We start from the raw sequence: 21,489 nt of genomic DNA on the forward strand, positions 1-21,489 counted from the left end.
AGAAGTGGGGTTGTGTGTGTGTGTGTGTGGGGAGGGAGAACCTACCTGTGAAAGATGTTCAAGGGAGGGGACATAGAACTGAGACCCAATGGACTGCAGGAGCCACATGTGGCGAGGTGAGGGGGCAGTCCTGGTGGAGGGACAGCACATGTAGAGCCCTGAGGTGGGGGAGGGCTGAGCCTGTCCTAGGAGTGGGAAGATGCCTCAGTGAACAAAGAGCAGAAGGCAGTTGGACCCAGATTGTGCAGGGACTTGGGTTGGCATTTGGATTTTATTCCAAGTAAAGCTATTGCAGGGAGTTAGGGTGGAGATGCCATCATCTGATTTCTGTTTTGAGATTACTTTTGCTGATGTATGGAGTATGAATTACACGGTGGGTAAGAGTGGACATAGGGAGACGAGTTATGTGGCTGTTCTGCTCCAAGTGCACGGCATAAGGCTCTGGATGGGGGGTAGGAAAGAGTGCAGTGGGCACTGGGCAATGAATTAGGTACTACTGATGATGGTAAGAGATGTTTCTTGATAACTTAATAGTAATCCTCTAATTAAGACTGACTTCCATAGCACAGGGAGTTAAATCAGCTTTTCTGTAGTGCTAGCAATGCTCTAATAACACCTTCTCAGGACATTATTGTATTAGTTTGCTAGAGCTGCCATTACAATGTACAATAGACTAGGTGGCTTACACAACAGAAACTCATGTCTCATAGTTCTGGAGGCTAGAAGTCCAAGGTCGAGGTATCAGCAGGGTTGGTTTCTTCTGAGACCTTTCTCCTTGGCTTGCAGATGGCTGCCTTCTCCCTGTGTCCTCACAGTCATTTCTCTGTGTGTGTGTCCATGTCCTAATCACCTTTTCTTATAAGGACACCAGTCGTATTGGATTAGGGCCACCCTAATGATCTTATTTTAACTTACCTACCTTTTTAAAGACCCTATCTGCAAATACAGTCACATTCTGAGGTATTTGGGGTTAGGACTTCAACATAGGGATTTTGAAAGAACCCATTTCAGCCCAGGTAATTATTATGTTTTTTTTCTCTTTCCCATAGCAAAGTATGGCTTAGAAAACATTTTCTACTTTTTAGGAGTCCGTGTTATTGTCAAAATACATAACTCTCACTAAAGAAGAAAATTATTGCCTTTTCAGAGAGTACATTCTCAAGGCAGCGCATATCTAGGTACAGCCCATTATTTATTAATTAGGTTTGTGGGACTTTTTCCTGTGCTTCTTGTTGTAAGGTTGTATCATGTTATTGTATCTTATTGCAGGACTGTACTGGCTGTTTTCTGTCGGACTTGGTTACCATGGTGATGACTGGCTTCACTCCATGCATATTCTCACTCTATTTCTGACCCCGTTCAATGCAAAACAGACTCAGAATTTGGTTTCAATCTATTATCTTAGCTCTTTGGTCCTATAACTGCTGTGTGCACACAAATGCATTGCATGAAAACCAACCCCCATGCAGTGCAGATCAATAGTTGATTTATTAAGAAAAAGCCTGGTTATTTGCAGTGATGAAGAAATGACATTAAATGCTATATCTATTGACATCTTAACTCTTTTGTGGAAAAAAACCTTAAGCATCATATTCTTTGCCAAAATTTATTCCCTGCAGTCAGAGTGCTGAATAACCTGGCAAAGTCAGCGTCTGAGGAGTACTTAAAAGAATATCACATTTTGGAATATGCTACCGAAATTTCCAAGTCATTGGACAACAACCCCCGTGATCAAGCTACCATGAAATACACTGAAGGGATTCTGATGTAAACATGTATTTTTCTGAAAAGTTTTTCATTTTCTGTAGTAGCTTTCATTCTTAGGATTAATATACTTAACCTCCACCTATTAATCCATTTACCATCTAACCGATTTGGTTAAGAAATGCTGACATTTAGCATTTCCATCCTCTAGCTTAGTGGTTCTCACCACTAATTTTGGGCCCCTCTTGGCTCAGGGGACTTTGGACAGTGTCTGGGGACATTTTTGGTTGTCATGACTGGGGGTTTTGTTATCGGCATCTAGTAGCTAGCAACTGGAGATGCTGCTAAATATCATACGATGCACAGGACAGCCCCTACAGCAAAGACTTATCCAGCCCAAATGTCAGTAGTGCTGAGATTGAAAACGGTGCTCTGGTTTCTTTATAAAGATATATATATATATATATATATACACACAAACATATACATCTTTATAAATATGTATATTTATGTATATAAAAGAAAGATAGTATATATAAATCACTTTGAAGTTCTTGACTCTCTACATACACTGTTCTGCTGTTTTATATCATCCAGGATAGATTTTTGTCCAAAATTAAGGATGCTTATGAGAATTATTCTTGATAGCACAATGACTGTGGTCAACAGTTATCATGCCCAGTAAATAACACATATGTGTTTTATTTTCAGGTTCGTTGCGGGAAACACTTCTCTTGCAAAAATGAAATTTCTAGAGTGCTTAAATATCAGGAGAAGTTTGTTTGGCAATAAAAACATGCTAATCGGAGAAATTATGGAATTTTTAGCAGATTTACTATTTTTTTCACTAAGTGATAATGAAAAGTAAGCTTTTATGAGATGTTTCAAGTAATGTGTCTCTTCTCCCAAAACCAAAAACCCCACCAGTGGCAGGGAGGTCCGGGGTTCCATATACAGGGTCCAGCCCTTCTCAGAAACCTGGGGGACTCACCCTGCCTGAGAGTTCTGTCATGGTGTGTTTGTCAGGACGCTGACTGTGTTGCATTCCAAAGGAATATTCTCATGGTAAAATGAGAATAGTAATAATATCTTCCTCACAAGATTATTGGGAGGATTAAAAGATCCTATGTGTAAAGAGTTTAGTAGAATGCCTGGCACATACTAAAAGAATTCAATGAGTTATTAGTATTATTATTTTGCTCCCTGGCAGGTGATTATTGAGGCACTTGATACCACAGAATCCTCCTCTCACTCATCTTAAGACCAACACTGTGAGAGAGAACAGGACTTTCTTTAGAGAAGCAAAAAGCTTGATGGTAGAACCCTTGCCTTGTAAGAGAAAAAGCTAAACACACAGCACACTGATTGGGTCATCTCTCCTGCCAGGCTGCCCACCACACATCCAGAGCTGGCAGGGCAGGAGTCACAAGACACTTCACACTGCTGGGCCATTCCACAGGGATGGCCTCCATGCCGGAGGACCTGACCGTACATGGATGCCTTCTTCCCAGGCCTCACTGTCAATGGTCAACCTTCTGAAACCATGGAGAAGCCTTTTTCCTCACTGAAGGTTGTCCTTAGGTGACTGCATCTTCCACATTGGTTAAGACCAGGAGACATTTTGTTTTGTAACTCAGCTCACCTCCCAAACATGTATAGATCCTTTGTCCTGGTGGCCAGGGACCTTCATGACAGCTCTCATGTACTACAGAAATGACCCCTGGGATCCTGAGGGTCTTGTAGGATGGGGGTGGGCAGGGCTGTACAAATGAGGTCAAATTAAAAAATTAAAAGTTAAAAAAGACAGAGAAGAATGAACAAAATGTCTTAAAAGCAGTGATACATACTCATTGAAGTAATTGCCTACTCTTTTCAACTGTTTAGTCATTCATCAGTAGCTACCCTTTCATCAGTAGCTTTTCTTCACAGCTAAGTTTCTTTACTTCCTCGCCTCCCATTTACTGTCCTTTACACTTCCACCCCCACCCAATTCCATTTTGTCCACTCCTGTGGAAGTCATCAGGAACATCCCCAAAATGTCCCTTTGTACTTTTTATCTTGTTGACCCTCTCCTCTAAGTATTTGACAGCGTTGATCACTCCCTTCCTGAAACTATAGTCCCCTGGTTTCAGAGGTACCTTCCTCAATCCTCTCTGACTCTGCCTTCTCAATTTCTTTTGAGGGTTCCTCTTCCTGTCCCTGCCTCTTGCCCAAATGTGGGTGTTCTCTAGGGTTCAGTTCTTGGGCTCTGTGCTTGTCATAGTCTTAGAACCTCAACCTCACCCATGCCTAGAGCTTCAGCCATCACTCTATAAGGTGATGGCTTCTCGTCCCCATCTTCTTCTCAGACCCTATCATCAGCACAGACACATGCATCCATCTTTCCACTGGGCGTCTCCATTTGGGTGTTCCACTGGCTTTCCAGAGTCAACCTGCTCAAGACTGAACACCTCCACCACTTACTCCCTGACAAAATGCTGCTTCTCCTGTCACACCCAGGGTAGACACCATGGCATCATCTTCATGATATTTATCATCAGTCACTGTGCTAAACACTTTACATACATTTTCTCATTTAATCCTCACAGTAACTCTGTTATCCCCATTTGGAACATGAAAAAGCTGAGGCTTAGAAGGTTAAGATGCTTGCTCAGCTTTTAAGTGGTAGAGCCAGGGTTAGCACCTGGAAGTCTGATTGAAGAGCCTGTGTGTCTAACCACTGTGACCTGTTACCACGTCTGATGACTTTAGAGCTTGAGCTCTTAGCCATGTCACTCTAGTGCACCTATACTGTTGAGTTACAGCAATAGCTAGCGCCATAGCTACACTAATTGTATGGATGGGGTTATTTTCGGACTCCCGCCTTCGTAGCCAGTTGTATTGTTTAATCAATTCATAATTAAAGCCAAAATGTTTCATTATTTTAGTTATACTAAGTTTCCATTTATATTGTCGGGGCTAGGGCTCAGACCCTTACAAACCCATTGTACAGACTGGGTCACCAGACCCCTCACATGCAGGTCCATGCTAGGTAATTGGGAAAGGTCCCAGGAACCGTTGAAGGATGACATGAGCTTAGTGCTCAGCAGCAGTAACAGTTACAGCAGCAGCAGTAGCTTATAGCAGATCCAGCAGGAGTGGCAGTGGCCTCCCGGAGGGTTCTGGGGGCCCTGGCAGCAACAGCCTCCAGCAGCAATAGCAGCCTCCCTGGGGGAATCCCAGGGGCGGGGGGGCCCTGTGGATCAGAGCCACTTGTCCTTTATACTTAATTCCATAACCCAGGACACCTGGGTGCACATGTGCATATTTACATCAAATGCTTGGCAAGATTGATCATCTGAGGGGCCCTGACCATTTTCCTTCACTTTCCCTATATATATACACCCCTGCAACATGCCCAACATCAGCACCACCACATCCAGTGCTACACCGAGCCCTAGCCAACCCTCTTTGCATCCGTGGCCACTGCATTAGCTCAGCTGTTCATCCTTCTTCCTCTGGTCTAACCTGTCTCCTGCCTACAGCCTCACCTGCTTCAGTTTATCCTCCCCTCCTCCACCCAGGCAAATTTTCTAACATGAATTTGATAATGTTCTCTTAATGAAAGCTGTTCAATATTAAAGTCCCAGACCCTTAGGTTTGCATTCGTCTTTCATGAGCAGATCTGTGCTTCACTCTCCGATCTCCCTTCCCACCTCAGGAAGTTCTCTGAGGGCAAGGATTAGTCCTACTCGTCTCTGGTCCCTAGTCCTAGCACCAGTATTCAGTGAATATTGAGTGAATGAGTGAATGCATGCCATGCTTCTCTGATGCAAAACTTTAATTTTCTCTTTTCTAGATCCCAAAGTAAAGCAATTGAATATTATAAACAAGTGATAAAAATAAAGGAAAATGCAGACACTCTGGCCAGGTCCTCCCTCGTCAGGAAGCAGCTGAACATCAGCCTCAGCGATACCTTCTGTAAATTAGGTAATTGCTCCGATCTATTTCTGTTATAAGCAGGTGATTTTTCCCTTTTGTTTCACCTGCATACTTTGCTTACTTAAAAAATGTCTTCAGTTCACATTTGCAATGTGGTTAGGATCAAGTATTTTTCTGTAAGGAGTCATTTCTTGTCATCATTTGTTGTTTTCATCTCCTGCTGTTGATTGGAGTTATTCATTTAACACAAATGAGGCCCACTTCTGGCTCACGGGAACATGGTACATGGTTAATTCAACCATTCGTGTGAGATTCTCATGCTTTTGCTTCCCTGGGTAAGGGTGGGAGCAGACCATGTCTTCAGCATACAAAGACGAGCGGTGACAGGGAGTCATCTGCTTATGAAGACCTTTCAATCAGTTGTCCTTCAGTATGTAAGAAGCATTTTTAGTTTTCCTACCTTTAATGGAAAATTTCTATCTAAATGGAAATATGCCTGCTCGAACATGAAATAAGACGTAAACCAGAGCCACGTATAGTTGGAACTCCTTACTATTAATTGTTTTTTTAAAGACATCTTAGGCCCTGTTGGGAAAATAGAGGAAAAATGGTCAGGGCCCCTCAGATGTTCAGAATCTTGCCAAGCATTTGATGTAAATAGGCATATGCGCTCAGGTGTTCCTTGGTTATCGTCTAGTGTAATTGCGCATGTGCACCCAGGTGTCCTGGGTTATGGACTTAAGTATAAGGTTGAGTGGCTCTGATCCATGGTGCCTCCCATCCCTGGGATGCTACTGCTGGAGGCTGCTGCTAGTGCCCCTGGGACCCTCTGCAAGGCCACTGCCGGACCTGTAAGCTGCTGCCGCTGAGGAAGCTGAGGACTGAGCTCATGTCATCTGCCAACAGCTCCTGGAATCTTTCCCAATTACCTAGCATGGACCTGCGTGCGAGGGGTCTGGGGACCTAACCTGGCATGTGAGGGGTCTGGTGACCTAGTATGTACGGTGGGTTTGGAGGGTCTGAGCCCTAGCTCTGACAATATAAATGGAAATTTAGTATAACTAAAATAATGAAACATTTTGGCTTTAGTTATAATTTGCCTTACTTTACAGGCCCTGTGTAGTAAAAGTGTTAGAGTATGAGTCGTCAAAGCAGTTCTCCTTGAAGACAACAGTTATGTGTATTTTCATTGGGGGGGGGGAAGAACCATGGTATACAGATGATTATACTGTATTTATTCAGCAAGCCTTTGTTTTAAGTGCTTTATACATTGTAATGCATGACAGAATTGTAAGGTTGTATTATCTTCCTTGCCTAATTTGTGGATCTGGGGTAGTTTGACAGAATCACTCACCCTATAAAGAAAAACAAGCCTCCCACCATTTCCCCTCCTTGAAGCACACAGCAGGAGGTTGTGCATGTGAATGGCAGCTCAACTGCAAACCATTTGCTTGCATTTGACTTTGTGACTTTGCATTGGGGTCTCACGTATGAAACTTTGTTTCCTTTGTAGCTTGTGTCCCTTGTGGGGCAGATCCCTTGCGTGCTCTGCAGAGGGGCTGCTTCTCACTTTGAAGTGGTTCCCTAGGTTTTCCAATGTGACTTTCATGAATGCTGTGTGGCCTACATTTTAATTCAGATCATATCAAACATACCTCTAAAGTTGGTGAAATCTGTGTTGGTCTTTTCTGGAAGCAGTAACAAACAGACACTAGGTTCTCCATGCTCAAAAGACTGTACTAAGTGTCTGCAGGTTACAAAAACAAAAGATATCTCCTGCCTTTTAGCAACTTATCGGTTGTTAGGAGGCAAATAAACCTATAATGAAAAATGTAACACATTAAGGATTTAAACCATAGCCTGACTGGAGGGGACTGAACTGGGTTTTGGTTTTAGCTTGGCCATAATCAGCTGCATGACCTTCAGCAAGTCACAGCCTCTCTGGCCCAGGTCTGTCTCTGGGTCCCATCTGTAAAATAAGGGTGTTGTGTTCTTTTAGATCCTCAACAGAGTTAATATTCCATGCTTAAATGTAAAGGAAGACAGTGAGCAGGAGATTTTTCAAGGAAAGCCGCTTTGGTGGGAACTTTCAGGAAGTAGAGGTTATAAATCGTCAGAGAAAGGGGATGCTTCTAGGATGAGGGAATGCATGAACAAAGATAGAAATAAACAAGATGTAGAGGGGACCAATGGAGAGCTGTCAGAAGGGGCTAGGAGAAAGCCCCAGGACAGAGGAAGTAGGTGGGAGCAGGAGTGAAATAGGAAAACAGTGGTGGGAGAGTTGAGGCTGTGTGCTGATTTGAAGGAAATTCTGTCCCATGGGCAAGTGGAGATTTAAGACTGAAGAAGGCTTGGGGGTCAATGATCCTCTGATGGGCTTTTCTATTTAGGAGATTGTTTCGAAAACTCTTCAGAATTATCAAGGCTGTCTAAAGCCTGCCTACAAGTACACAGTGAAGAATTCCCTGTCCATCCTACATAATTTAACTCCCACCCTATTCCTCTCCCTTCTATCCCTTCACTGAGCTTTAGTTTTCTTCATGGTATGTAACATAGTACTTTCCTATCTAAAATTACATATTTATTTGTTTATGAGGTTTTTTTTTTTGTCTCCCTTGCTAAAAAGGAGGGATTCCATCTGTCTTCTCCACCATTGTATACCCTGCTCTTAGAACAGTGGCTGGCACACAGTAGGTGCTCAATTAACTTTTGCCAAGTGAATGAATGTATGATGGAGGAAATGCCTTAGTTAATTCAGATTTACCCTCCCACTTTAGAAAAGCAAGTACTGATTATTAAGGGCATTTGAATGTCAATTACTGGTATTCCTATAGTTCTTTCAATCATTGTTTTATTAATTCATTCAACAAGTATTCACTGTAACTGTTAGGTGACAATCTCTACTTCAGTTCCTGGGGATATACCAGTGAATGAGACAGATAGCGACTAACACTGCCTTCACTGAGCTTACATTGGGGGAGAAGGCTGTCAGACAACTAAACATACAATTGTTCAACTGCAGTTGTGGAAAGGGTTATAGAGATGGTTGTTAGACAACTAACTATACAATGGCTTAACTACACTTGGGCAAAGTGCTGTCATGGGAAAATACAGGTACTAGGAGAGAACTCCATCTGTCATATGGAGGGGAACAGGTCAGGGATGCATCTGTGGAAGTGATGCTGAAAATGAATCCACAGGATGAGAAGTTGCTCACTAAGTAGTGGTGGAGAGGGTGGAGGAGAGTCCTCTAGGCAGCAGGGACAGGATTTTTGAGGCTGGAAGCAGCTAAAAAGGCCCATGCAACTAGATTGTACAAAGCAGTGCTGGGGGAGGGTACACAAAGTGGATTTTATAGGGGGGTCAGGGCCTGGGTCACAGGGTTCCTAGGCCCAATCAAGGACTTGGGATGTTGCCATGAGCTACTGAAGGCCAGTGCAAGGTTTTTGCAAAGCAGGTAAGTCTTAGGAACCTAGAGTCATTCCTTTAGCAGTCTTCACAAGAGATTTCTCATATAAGATTCTAAGATAATATTGTGAATCCAGAGTCACAAAAGAGCACAAAGGACACTTTTATGGCACTCATTTTTTATTTCTTTCCAAGGTGCATATTTTGATCTCTCAAATAGACTGAACTCCCAAGGGCAGGGACCTCATATTTATTCTTTGTATCTTCAAAGCCTCAGAAACAGTGCAAACTGTATGTAAATGTTCTGTCAATGCAGGGAGGCTGAGAAGTGGATAAATAGGTTTTTTCTAGGTATTTACACAATTTGCCTTGTCTTATCCAACAAAAATGATGGCTGTGCTTCAGGCTAACAATACCGAAAGTAACAACCTAACTTGTACTTTAGTCTATTGAAAACCATCTTTGGTTGACTTTTCTGATTTCATTTTAGATTATAGATTACTGATGATAATTACTAGCTTGTATGTCTTGGCACCTTCCTTAGTCTTTTACTATTGTATTTGACCAACAGGTAGAATACAGTGTAGTTTTCCAAGGGGCATGAAAATAGTGGACTTCCAGCAATTTTTGATGATTAAATTTTAATTATAATTACAACATTTTAATGCATGAGTTTATAGTAAGCACATATTAAAATGATGGATTTGTGGGAGGACAACAAATCCTAAATTTTTTTTCCTCTTACGATCATAGTTTTGTGAGGCACTTATTCGTAAATGAAACCTCTTTTGGTTTAATATACACATTGCTCATCTCTTTTCAACTTTTATCCAGTTTCAAGTACAAACCTTCACCTAATAAAACTGTTAATTCTAGAGATTTTAGTAGGAATCCTGACTATGAAATGAGGGTTTTTGTGATTTATGTTTTAAGCTACCTCTGACTCAGAGTAATCTTATTGCTCTCCTTTGATAAGTGTTTAAAATTTTTCTCTTGAGAAACCATTTCAGTGGGAGAAAAGAACAGAAATGTGGCTTTTCATATATTCCATTATATCAAGCTGAGTGTTCTGTACTGAATTGCTTATTTTGGATGAAGTATGGTCGGTGAACATAATGTTACTTCTCTCTCCCTGGGATTCTTTTAAAAAAGAAAAACCAACCACCTCAGGCAAATTTAGAAGGAAGAAATTAAACAAGGCTCTAGTGAAAACTCTGAGCGGGGTGAGTCAGCCCCTTCTCTTCATTTAATTTAAAAATGCTCAGCTCAGCTAGAACCCTCTTATCTATAGCAAGTTTGTCCCTTAATCCAAAAGTCAGGTCATAAGGGGCAAACCTTACATTTTAATTTAGACATAAATATCCATTCTTTTCCCAAACTATTTAGTGTAGAATCAAGGTCTCTTTCTTGTGTTTAATGGGTCCTTTGATTGGAATTAGATGTCATCTTTCTCAGAATGTTATCACCCACAATTTCTAGGTTTGGGCTCTGCATGATGAGAACAATCATGATGCAGTCTGTGAGCAGAATCCTCTTAGACTGCTGTTTCCCCCTTGATCTTTTTTTTTTTTAAAGGTGACTGGTAAGGGGACCTTAACCTTTGACTTGGTGTTGTCAGCACCACGCTCTCCCAAGTGAGCGAACCAGCCATCCCTATAGGGATCCGAACCCGTGGCCTTGGTGTTATCAGCACCGCACTCTCCCGAGTGAGCCACAGACCGCACCCACCTTGATCTTGTCTAGTTGTCTTGCCTACTCATCAATTAATTTTTTTAGCATCTTCTAGCACTGAGTCTTTCCAAAGCATTCAGTCTGGTTTTCACAGAAAACGACTTCCTTTCATTTCACACATATATAGTTATACTTAATTAGATTACCTAGATGAGTCTACTAGCTGCTGGCATTTAGTGTGCCCTGGGCATTGGAGGGCATGTTTTATAGAGAAAGTGGAGGGCTCTGGCTGATGCAGCAAGCCAGTTCATGTGTATTAACAGAGCTTCCTTTTTACTTGTGTAGATTTAATCATTTTAATGGGTTAGAAATTTGTAAATGTTATTGTTTGTAGGAAAGTGCAAATAGCCCTCATAAGCTTAAACTTAGAATTTGAAGGAACTCTAGAGATCACTGAGCTAATTTTAAAGCTGAGGAAATAGATATGTCATATGACTTACCTGAGTACATTTGATCAGAGAATCCTGTGAATAAGATATTTTAATCATTGAGGCTTACAAAGAGCAAGTGACATCCTGAAACCTGGCAGCTAATAAGTAGTAGATTTAGGACTTGGAATCCAGTTCTCTGACCCCAAACCCCAAGCCCTTCCCACTGTTTGTGGGTCTAGGAGTTTTTGCAGTCAAATGCTCTACCACTGAGCTATACCCCCATGGGTCTAGGAGTTTTTGGTCTTGTTGGGGAGACAAGCACATAAAGATAACTGCAATCCCATGTGATATATACTGTGATATTGGAGAGGGCATGGGTAAGCACATAAAAGAAGCGACAAGAAAGACTTTCTAGAAAAAGTGATTTGGGCTGTGAGTTCTTACAATTGCTTTTTAAAGAAGTTGAGGAAGAGTATTTTAAACAAGAAAGATTAGCATGAACAAAGGCAAGGCAGGGTGAATCAGGGTGGTGTGAAACTCCAGAATGGGGAATGTTGGGGAATGATGTTGGAGGAATCAGCAGAATTTATGGCATGGAAAATCTTGTTTATCAAACTCAAGGGTTTGGCAGGGGAGCTGCTGTAGGATTTCCAGCACTAAGGGACCTGGCTAGATTTGTGTTTTAGATAGTAGACTCTTGTGGCCAAATAGAAGATGGAATTGGTTGAGGGGAGACAGGAGAGTCTCCTGTGTAAACTAAGATAGGGATAGTAGAAATGGAGAGAAAGGGTTGGATTTGAGATTTAGTAGGTAAATCTGACAGCACTCAGTGCTTGATTGGATATGGAAGGTAAGGGAAAGGGAATAGTCAAAGGCATTTCCCAATTTATGGCTACCCCATAGGCCCATACAACTGGGTGGGTAATGCTGGTGCCATTCCAAGATAGGAAGCACAGATTAGGGGGTGGGATGGGAGCCATCATGAGCCCATTTTGGACATGTTGGGTTTGAGTTTTCTATATGAGTGGAGGCATTCAGGCATTCAGTAGTTGGTAGAAGGAGCTAGAAGGCTGAACTGGAGAAAACAATTGGGAATCCTTAGCATATACTTGGTGGCTCAATCCAGTAGAATGGTTGAAAGAGCCAAGAAGAATATAAAACAAGAAGAGAGCAAGAGATAGAACTTAGGAGAATGACAATAATTAAAGGGTGGGCAGAGAAAAGGGTTATAGGAAAAGATGAAGAATGGCCCTAGAGGTAGGCTAAGAATCAGCGAAATCATGGAAGTCAAGAAAGGAGAGTGTTGAGAACTGACCACCAGATCGAGAACAGACCATTGTGTTTAGCAACAAAGAAGTTACGGGGAACCTTCAGTTTTGGTGGTAGGGACAAAAACTTGTTTGAGAGAACAATGAACCTGTTTCCTTTTCACAAAGGTGAGGGTCTGCACAGGTCCAGCCCCTTTAATTGGTGCAGTGAGTTCATGTAGTACTTGGGGCAGACGACAGAGGGTGCTGCTTGACAGCTGCAAACATTTCCTTCTGAACAGGCTAGGCAATGGTCTCAGAGGAGGGGAGTTGACCCCCTCAACCTCTTTTATTGTTTTCTTTAGGGCAGAAATTGAGGGCCCATGGATACATCCAATTGCAACCTTTTACTTTATTTGGGACAATGATAGCTCTCTCCCCAATCTGTTTATAAACCCACGTATTTATTGAAAGAATGAGTAAACAAATTTAATTTCTCAAACTGAAGGATTTCTGACAAAGAAACTTTGGACATAGCATAATTATCAAACAAAAAGAAACTTGCAACAAAGAGCCTTTAGATACTGCTGAATCCTCCTTCCTCATTACAAATTTGCAGCCTGTCTTCTGGACAGACAATATTGGCTGTTATTGTCCTTGCTTCTTAATCCCACTTGCTCCCAGCACAGAGGGGAAGTTCACTATTGGGCAGTGTCCACTGAGTCTCAGACTCATTCAGGGAAACTTACTGAGGACCTGTGCCAACCTGAGATCGCACTGTTACCTGGTGACAACTGCCTGAGTTGTTGCGGGGAGCCCAGGAGGAAGTAAACATCTCTCACACAGGACTGCATTGCAAAAATCCACCTATTAGGTGACAGCAAATATTATATGAAGCAAGAGGAACAGGCTTACATTTCAGTAGAATAAAGATTAGAAAAGTTGTGCTTCAGAAGAGTACTTAAAAGGACAGAGGACTGTCTTTAGATAAAATATCTTGCTTTCTTTTTCCAGAGGAAATAATAAGTGTACCACTTTCTTAATGTTAAGCACTGGACATAAAGTAGGAAGAGTAGGAAAAGTTACTACTTAAAATCTGGGAACAGATTTTTCAAGAGAGTTGGTGGGACCTTCTCTGATATTCCCACCCCCAATTCACACTCCATTGGAAATAAGGTGGGTGTGGCTCCATCCAGAGGCACAGCCTGGAAAAGGTGACTGATGGTGCCTTCCTAGCTATATTTTTAAGAAAAATCTCCTACGGAACCAGTGTGACAGGGGGAATAATGTTGTTCACTTTTTCCACTTCCAGAAGTTATGGTCTTTGATCCTAGGAATCTGGGTTGGAATCCCGGTTCTATTTTCTGGCCTTATAAGGTGTGTAACCTATCTGAGTGTCAATTTTCTTCCAACCAAAATGGTGTAATAAAGTCTATTTATAGGGTTATTCTGAAGATTTAAGGAGATGTTGTATGCAAAACAACCAACAGAATATAAAATTAAATGTTAGTATCCCTTCCCATCCAGAGCAAAGGTTTGAAGTGGGAGGAGGTTCGGTGACTTCTCTCCAATTTAAACTAACCCATTCTGTTTTTCCTATTTCTTTGTTTGGGAGGACTGACAAAGGCTGGCCCAACTGGTACCAGCTCCCAGGAAAGATGGGGTGGACTGGGGGTGGGGCTGAGGCAAGAATGTCCTTTCCTGGAGATTGCTTGCTGCCAGAAAGAAAGAATCAGATTGTGTCCAAGAAGGTTCTGAGGTCAAAGCTACAGGGACAGGTCCACAATGGGTCACCAGCGGAAAGGGCCTGAAGAGTCAAGGTGTGTGACCAAGGGAGTCTGAGGAGCAAGAGCATGAAGTGATGTGTGCAAAGTGCACTGGAAGCTGGTTTGTGTGAAAATCTCAATTCCGCAGCAAGTCAGAGCCTCTTAAAAGGCTTTGGTCAGAACAGTCACACCTGCAGGATCTGTGTATTGGCTTCTAGAGAATCTCTGAAAATGGGTTCTACCATAGCCACCACAGGAGACATTCTCTTTTTCTCTACTTCACCTTTCAGGCCAGCTAAAGCCAATGTAACTTGGCCATCACAAACAGGGTAGTTCAGAAGTACATTCTGTTGAACTAGATTAGCGCAACTGGGAACATGATAGGGAGTCACGAAAAAAATTCAAAAAGAAGAAAAATAGCCACAGATTGCTAAGCCGAGACAACAGCTGAAACTCTCTATCAGCTTTCCAGAAAAAGCTGCAAGCAATATGACACATAGGCTATGACCCAAGAAACAGAGCTACAGAGAGAGAACATCTCGGTGAGCAGAAGCCAGAGCTGATTCTCAGAAGGACAATCCAGCATGAGGAAGAGGCACCCCAGTGGAGCAAGCAGTCAAGGGCATGGGAATGATGCCAGCCCGGGATTGTTCTGCCATGAACTAGAGCAACTTAATTAACCTCTTTCAGTTTTCTCATTTTTAAAAGACAAATAAAATGAACATGCGCTAAAAATTATCCAGAAGGACACACTAGAAACTATTATGACCTTACACTTTGATACATTTTCCCTTTTGAACCATGTGTGTGTTCTGTTAAAAAGAATAAATGGAAAAAAAAAAAGACAAGTGACGATAGTTTATATTTTACAGGATTACACAGTCCTGATGGATGATAATCACTCACATATATTTGCTGCTGCTGTTATTAATACAGAGATGCTGACTGGGTCATCTGTCAGTGTGTTTAGTCTTTACATACCCAGCAATTTCTCTGTCACATAAACAGATCAATGCCCTACATGTACCCGCCTTTCTTTACATTTATAATCAATGGTATAAATTCAGTCCCTTAAAAACAGTCTTGTAAATGGGTAAAAGGAATAAATGAGTATCATTTGCAAATGATAGATTAGATTGTAAGAGTATTTGTTTTTTTTTTTTTTTACTTATTTTTTTCTTTTTTTGGTGGCTGGCCAGTAAGGGGATCTAAACCCTTAACCTTGGTGTTACCAACACCATGCTCTAACCAAGTGAGCTAATGTGGGCTAGTCCTCTTTTTTTTTTTTACTTTAAAAAAATTTTAGAGAAGGAAATATTGATAGTGGTAACTGGTTAACATTTTTTTCGATTTTTTTTATTTTGAAAAATTTCAAACCTACAGAGAACTTTCAAGGATAGTATAGGGAACAACTGTATAACCTTAACCTATATTCACTAGTTGTTAATATTTTGCCATATTTGCATTCTCTTTTTCATACACACACAGACTCATACATACATATTTTTCTGAACCATTGGAAATTTAGTTGCAAACATGACACTTTTATTTCTAAATAGTTTAACATGTGTCTTCTGAGTACAAGCACATTCCCCTACATAACCACAATGCAATAATCAAACCCAGGAAATTTAACTATCACATAAGACTATTATCTAATGTACAGTCCATATTCAAATTTCCTCAAGTATCCTAATAAATGTACTTTATATCTCTCTACTTTTTGATCCAGAGTCCTACTGAGGGTCTTGCATTGCATTTGGTTGTGTCTTCCAGTCTAGAACGTTTAAGTAGACTTGTTTTGTCTTTCACAACGTTGACAATTTTGAAGAGTTAAGTCAGGTTCCACCCACCCCTCCCTGCTCCAAGGTCCTTTGCTTTGTATCTGTATGATTGTTTCTTTATGATTAGACTCAGGTTAAATGTTTTTGGCATAATGATCCAATACCACCTTTTGTAAATTTTTTTAAATCCTTTTTAAAATGTGTGAAGCCAAGAGTAATGTTTAAAAATTCCGATATTCTTATTTTCAAATACCCAGCAGGTCAATTATTGACAAGTGACTCTTCTCATCACGTCATGATGGAGGCAGTAGGCTATTTGTATAGATCACTTGATAGACGAGCGACCTACCTGGGATCTTCTCATTCGTCAGTCCACGGAATCCTGCAGTGAGTTTCTGTTTCATGTCTAAAAAAGAAATATGCTTCTGGTTATTCATATTATATATATGAACTCTTGACAACTTTTGATCTTTTGTAGCCTTCTGAGGGAAATCGAGCGGATCCGGGGCAGGAGATGTTGGCCTCAGGGCATGAGCCGGCAATATCCCGAGGGTTGTAAGAGTGGCTCCTCATTGTGGGAATACTTGCTAAAACTGCACTACCACAGCGCTCAGAGCTCTAATACAGTGAGCTCTGCAATGTGCATGAATACAGCTAAGTTACAGAGGGCTAAAAGCATGGAGGTGGCACCTCATACAATTTCAGATAAATCAAAATGTGCTTCTGGAAAAAGGAAAAAGATCTTGAGACCCATTACTTGCATTTGTGGTGAGGAAAAGATTCAACGGAAGACACAAAATAATGTTGACATACGGAATGGCCCAGGAAAGGAAGCGTCAACGAAAAAGAAAGACTATTCCTCTAACATTTTTTCTCTGGGTAAAATGAATGGTTTAGTAAAGGTTTCAAGGCAAAGGATTTTGTCAGCTCCAAGTGAGAGTGGAGAAGACAAAACCACAATTTACCGCCATCCCCTGCTAGGGCCTCTTAACACAAATAAACCTTGGGAATCCATGGCTGAACTCATCTCAGAAAAGTGGCTTTTTCATAGCCCACATTACAGTTCAACTCCTCAGAAGTGTTTTTTGCAGAGAAGATCTCATATTGAAACAAAATTGTTGAAGACCTCAAATGATACTAATAAGGATTAAAAATTATCATGGGTTCTGTGTAAGTTTTTTCCACTTGTCTTTATTTACAACTCTTTGGATACTTCCTTCTAAAACACTTAGAAGTGATAAATCAAGGTCTGGAGACTTGCTTTTCTTAGCCCTTTACTGTAACTGATTTTCTCTAAAAAGAACAGTTTTAAGTGATTCTCATTTCTATGATGGGTAGAGCAATGCTGATCTCACAGTGTTCTGTAATAATACAGAGAAGCAATGTTATCAGAGTTCTAATTGTGTTATTTTTACATTGTTATAGCTTATCTATTTTGAACTTAACTAATTTTCCATGTAAACAAAATTTACAATTGATATCACCAAACATTTTTATGAAACATGAATAACTAAGAATACAAACTGGAATGGACTAAAACCATAAAGTAAGTCTAAAGTACCAGAGCCTATGGATTTGATATTGTATCTGTTTTCAACGTTGTATTGCCTCATTTTATCAGTGATTTTTAAAACATTAACCATTAACTGTTAAGGATTACTCATTGGCTCTCTTCTTCCCTATCACCCACTGAAATCCTAACATTTAGGAAACCAAATGGAAGAACGGGCTCATCTGTGTGAAATTAAAGTTATTTCACCTCTCATAGCCTCAGTTTCATTATCTGTAAAATGGGAGAAATTATGGCACCTACTTTTCAGGATTACTGAGAGGACTGCATGAAGTAATGCACATAGCAAGTCTTCAAAAAATGGTAGTTGTTATTATCTGCCACAGTCTAATGCCACCTTTTTCCATGAAACATCTCCTGCTCCTCCACCACTTAAGCATGCCCAAATGCCTCATGTTATTTGTCTCTAATTGTGCCCTAGCTATGTCACATATGGCAGTATGGTCTCCCCGGCAGAATGCCAGCGTGGGGATGTGTTTCCCTTACTCCACCCTGCACCCGTCTGCACGGTAACCACAGGGTAGCTCGGGAAGTCCTTGCAGTGAAGTGACTCTCAAACGGATTCTGGGTGGGCTGCATCGGTGTTTCCTGAAGGAGTTGAGCCTGACTCAGTCTACACAGAGGTGCTGCCTGGTGGGGAGGTTACTCTTCATTTGGCATTAGGTGAACCAAAGGCATAGGACAGGTGCAGCCTAGCAGGTTTGAGAGGAGACCTGTGCACCGAGCCTGTGAGCGTGGGCAGGAGCCCGGGGACCGAGTCCCAAGGACCTCTCTCGTAAGGCGGCAATCTAGGATGGGGCACTGGCCTTCCAGGCTGTGCAACGGGGGTTACCTTCAAAGTCATCGGGAGATTTAAGGGGCTGGGATCCTGCAGCCAATCAGCCTAGGCACTGGGGCCTCGGCTCAGCCACCCCCACGGCGGACCTGGATGGATCCATGCTGGGGATCGGGGGACCTCTCAGACCGGCCCCCACGACCCAGGGAAGGTCCAAACTACAGAGGTCATTAATGCGGAGAGAGGTCATCTTCCGTATCTGGGGCCAGAGCAGCCGGGGGACGCGCTGGACACTTTCCGTGCAGCGGAGCTCGTCGGACGGCGCTTGGGTCGCGTCTAGTCTCCCGGTTCCGTGTGGCCTCCGCCCTGCCGCCCGGGCGCCCCGCAGGTCAGGAAGTGACCGCACAGCCCCCTCCCCCGGCCGCGGCACCGCCCCGCCCGTGACACCGCCCCCGCCCGGTCCCCGCCCCAGACCCCGCCCCGCGGCGGCCGCAGGGCCGGGCCTCGTCGCCACGTGCTCCCACGCAGGGTGCCGCCGGCTTCTGGGCTGAGCTCGGGCACAGCCAGGGCCACTCGGCCCCACGACCGGTGCGGCGGCGGCAGCATGAGCACGGCGGCAGCGGTGGCGGTGGTGGCCCGCGGGGCCGGCGCAAGAGTGGTGGCGGCGGCGGCCCTGCGGGGAGGCTGCGGGACTGCGGCCCGGGGGTGGCCGCGCGCGGGCCCCGCTCGGCCCCTGAGCACGGCCCCCGGGACCGGCCCGGACCTGAAGCACTACCTGTGGGGACGCTACCGCCAGGCGAAGAGCAGCACCGAGGGTAAGCGCCGCGGCGCCCCGAGCCCTCCCCTGCTCTCCGGTCGCCGCCCTCGGTCCCCCACACCCAGCCCGCGGTCAGCGTCGCCTCTGCCGGGCGACTCCACAAACTTCACAACTCTTGCCTTTCTCCGGTCGGGAAAGCTTTTTTGCACATTCTTGGGGTTGTTAGCCGGAAATCTGCCTCTGAAGCTCTTTGGGCTGCCCTGGGATTTCCGCAGTGTCGCTTGGGGGACAGTCACCTAACGCACCGTTGGGTATTGTCATCAACCATTAGTGATAATAGTAGCAGCCGCAGTCAGGCGGGCGCCGCGGGGCCCTGGGGCGGTGGTCGGAGGCTGTGTTCTCCTTTTTGGTGGGGAAAGACAGGATGTGCTGTGTTTGAAATAGGAGCCCAGGTTGGGAGTGTTCTGGGTTATCTGCTAACCTCAGCTAGGAGGGGATTAAAAAAGAGTTAATGAATGCATCGTGGCCAGGTGAACATAAAATGAGCCTGGCTCTGTTCTTTCTAGGGGATAGACGGAAAGGGGAACTAGTGAAAACTGGAAAATACAGGTACATTGATGGCCCGTCTGAATTCTTCCGATAGCCTTCAAAGGAGGTGTCACATTCCCATTATATAGATGGGAAAGAGGAGACTCATGTTTAAGGGACCTAGCCAAGGTCACACCTTGACCTAGGGTATGTCTCAGCCACTAACACACTGGCCTGTTTCTGGCACTGCTTTCCAGGAGCAGCTGACCATTTGGGAGCTGGTGTAAAGGGCCAGTGATAATCCACTAGCACTGCTACTTTCAGGGAAGCTTCAGAATAGAAATTTATGTATATATGTATATATAAATGTGCATGTGTGTGTGTGTGTGTGTATTTGGTGGATGTGCCACATGGAGATAGGGCGAGAGTATTTGGTGAGAAGTCAGTTTAATGAAATAAAACCCAATTGGAGTAATTTTCAGAGGGAGCTCAAAGTGGCTAGCAATGCAGAATTCTATGAAACGGTGGCTTATTTTCTTAGTTTACCTCTGCCAAGAGTTTAATTTTGCTGTAGCTTTTGAAGCTGTTGTGCAGTATGGTGGAAAGATGACCGGCTGTGGAGACGTTGGGAACTGCAGATCTTAGGGATGAAAGAAATAGAGATAATCTAGCCCAGTTTTTGGGCAGACAATATTTTTAAAAAATTGACATCTTTATTGATGTAATTGTAAATTTACATGCAGTTCTGAGAATTAATATAGGGAGATCTGGCATATCCTTTCTCCAGTTTCCCCCAATGGTAACATTTTGCAAAACAGTAATACAGCATCATAACAAGTATATATTGATACAGTTCACAGACCAGAGTCCCCTAGTTGTAATTGTGCGCACATATGTAGTTCTGTACAGTTTTATCACATGTAAGTTCGTGTATCCACCACCACAGTCAAGGCACAGAACAGTTCATCACAAGGGTCCCTCATATTGTCTTTATAACCACACCCATCTTCCTCCTGGTGCTCTTCCTTGTCCCCAGTCCCTGCAGCCTTATCTGTTCTCTGTTTCTAAAATTTTGTCACTTCAAAGTGTTATGTAGATGGAATCATACAGTATATAACCTTTTGGGATTGGCTTTTTTCATCGAGTTTAATTCCCCGGAGTTTTATGTAAGTTGTTGCATGTATTGTGTCAATAGTGCTTTCCTTTTTATTGCTGAGTAGTTGTCCATGGCATGTAGGTCTCACAGTTTAACCATTGTTCACTTGTCCTTGCTCCCAATCCCTGGCTCTTACAAATAAAGCTGCTATAAACATTTGTGTACAGGTTTTTGTGTGAATGTACACGTTAATTTCTCTAAATGCCATAGAGAGCAATTGCTGGGTTGAATGGTAATTGTGTGTTTAGTTTTATAAGAAAGTGCAGGCAACATTTTTGCCATTGTGATTTTATGAATAAGGTTTGCTGCTTGTTGCTTGTGAGAATTGGGGAGGTCCTAAAGCTTCAGTTTCTTCATCTGTAAAATGGGGATGCTGGTAGTAGGGTTTTGCTGGGGAATGTATGTCTATCCATGAAAGGTGTTTAGAACAGTGCCTAGCGCATGAAACAGCTGAAGCATTGGGTACTAAAGATCAGCATTGGACCAGAGTGTGGATTTTGGTGTGTTTGACAGTCCAACGTTGACTTTGGAGTGTGACAGCTTGAGTTACTTTCCAATTGAAATACAGGGCTAATGTGGGGGTTTTTGTCTCAGTTTGGCATCCACCAGATGCTCAGTTGATAATAGCTATTATTATCAGTTATTAAATAACTCTTAGTCTTAGACACACATTTAGTAAGAAGGGGAGGTGGGTTATTTAGCTTTAAGGTCTAGGTCTCTTTCTGTTTCAGGCAGTGCCGTGACTAGCTGTGCGGCCCTGAAAAAGTTACC

At 42.9% G+C, this 21,489-nt stretch overlaps 2 protein-coding genes across 3 annotated transcripts in view; both read left to right on the forward strand.

Annotated features, from left to right (window-relative positions):
• The window catches only part of LOC134391541 (putative tetratricopeptide repeat protein 41), a 56,328-nt gene extending 39,245 nt beyond the window's left edge, over positions 1-17,083 (forward strand). The window contains exons 11-15 of the mRNA XM_063115519.1: positions 1,620-1,767; positions 2,416-2,568; positions 5,543-5,673; positions 16,190-16,319; positions 16,411-17,083. Coding sequence (XP_062971589.1) covers positions 1,620-1,767; positions 2,416-2,568; positions 5,543-5,673; positions 16,190-16,319; positions 16,411-17,083 — 1,235 coding nt within the window. The remainder of the gene's footprint in view (positions 1-1,619; positions 1,768-2,415; positions 2,569-5,542; positions 5,674-16,189; positions 16,320-16,410) is intronic.
• Positions 17,084-18,797: 1,714 nt separating this feature from the next.
• The window catches only part of NT5DC3 (5'-nucleotidase domain containing 3), a 60,439-nt gene continuing 57,747 nt past the window's right edge, over positions 18,798-21,489 (forward strand). The window contains exon 1 of one of the 2 annotated variants that reach the window (XM_063074688.1): positions 18,798-19,092. In XM_063074688.1, the coding sequence (XP_062930758.1) occupies positions 18,882-19,092 (211 nt within the window). In that variant the 5' untranslated portion in view covers positions 18,798-18,881. The remainder of the gene's footprint in view (positions 19,093-21,489) is intronic. The other variant, XM_063074689.1, reaches the window with a different exon arrangement.

This window comes from Cynocephalus volans, chromosome 12 (assembly GCF_027409185.1).
Source record: "Cynocephalus volans isolate mCynVol1 chromosome 12, mCynVol1.pri, whole genome shotgun sequence".
NCBI lineage: Eukaryota > Metazoa > Chordata > Mammalia > Dermoptera > Cynocephalidae > Cynocephalus > Cynocephalus volans.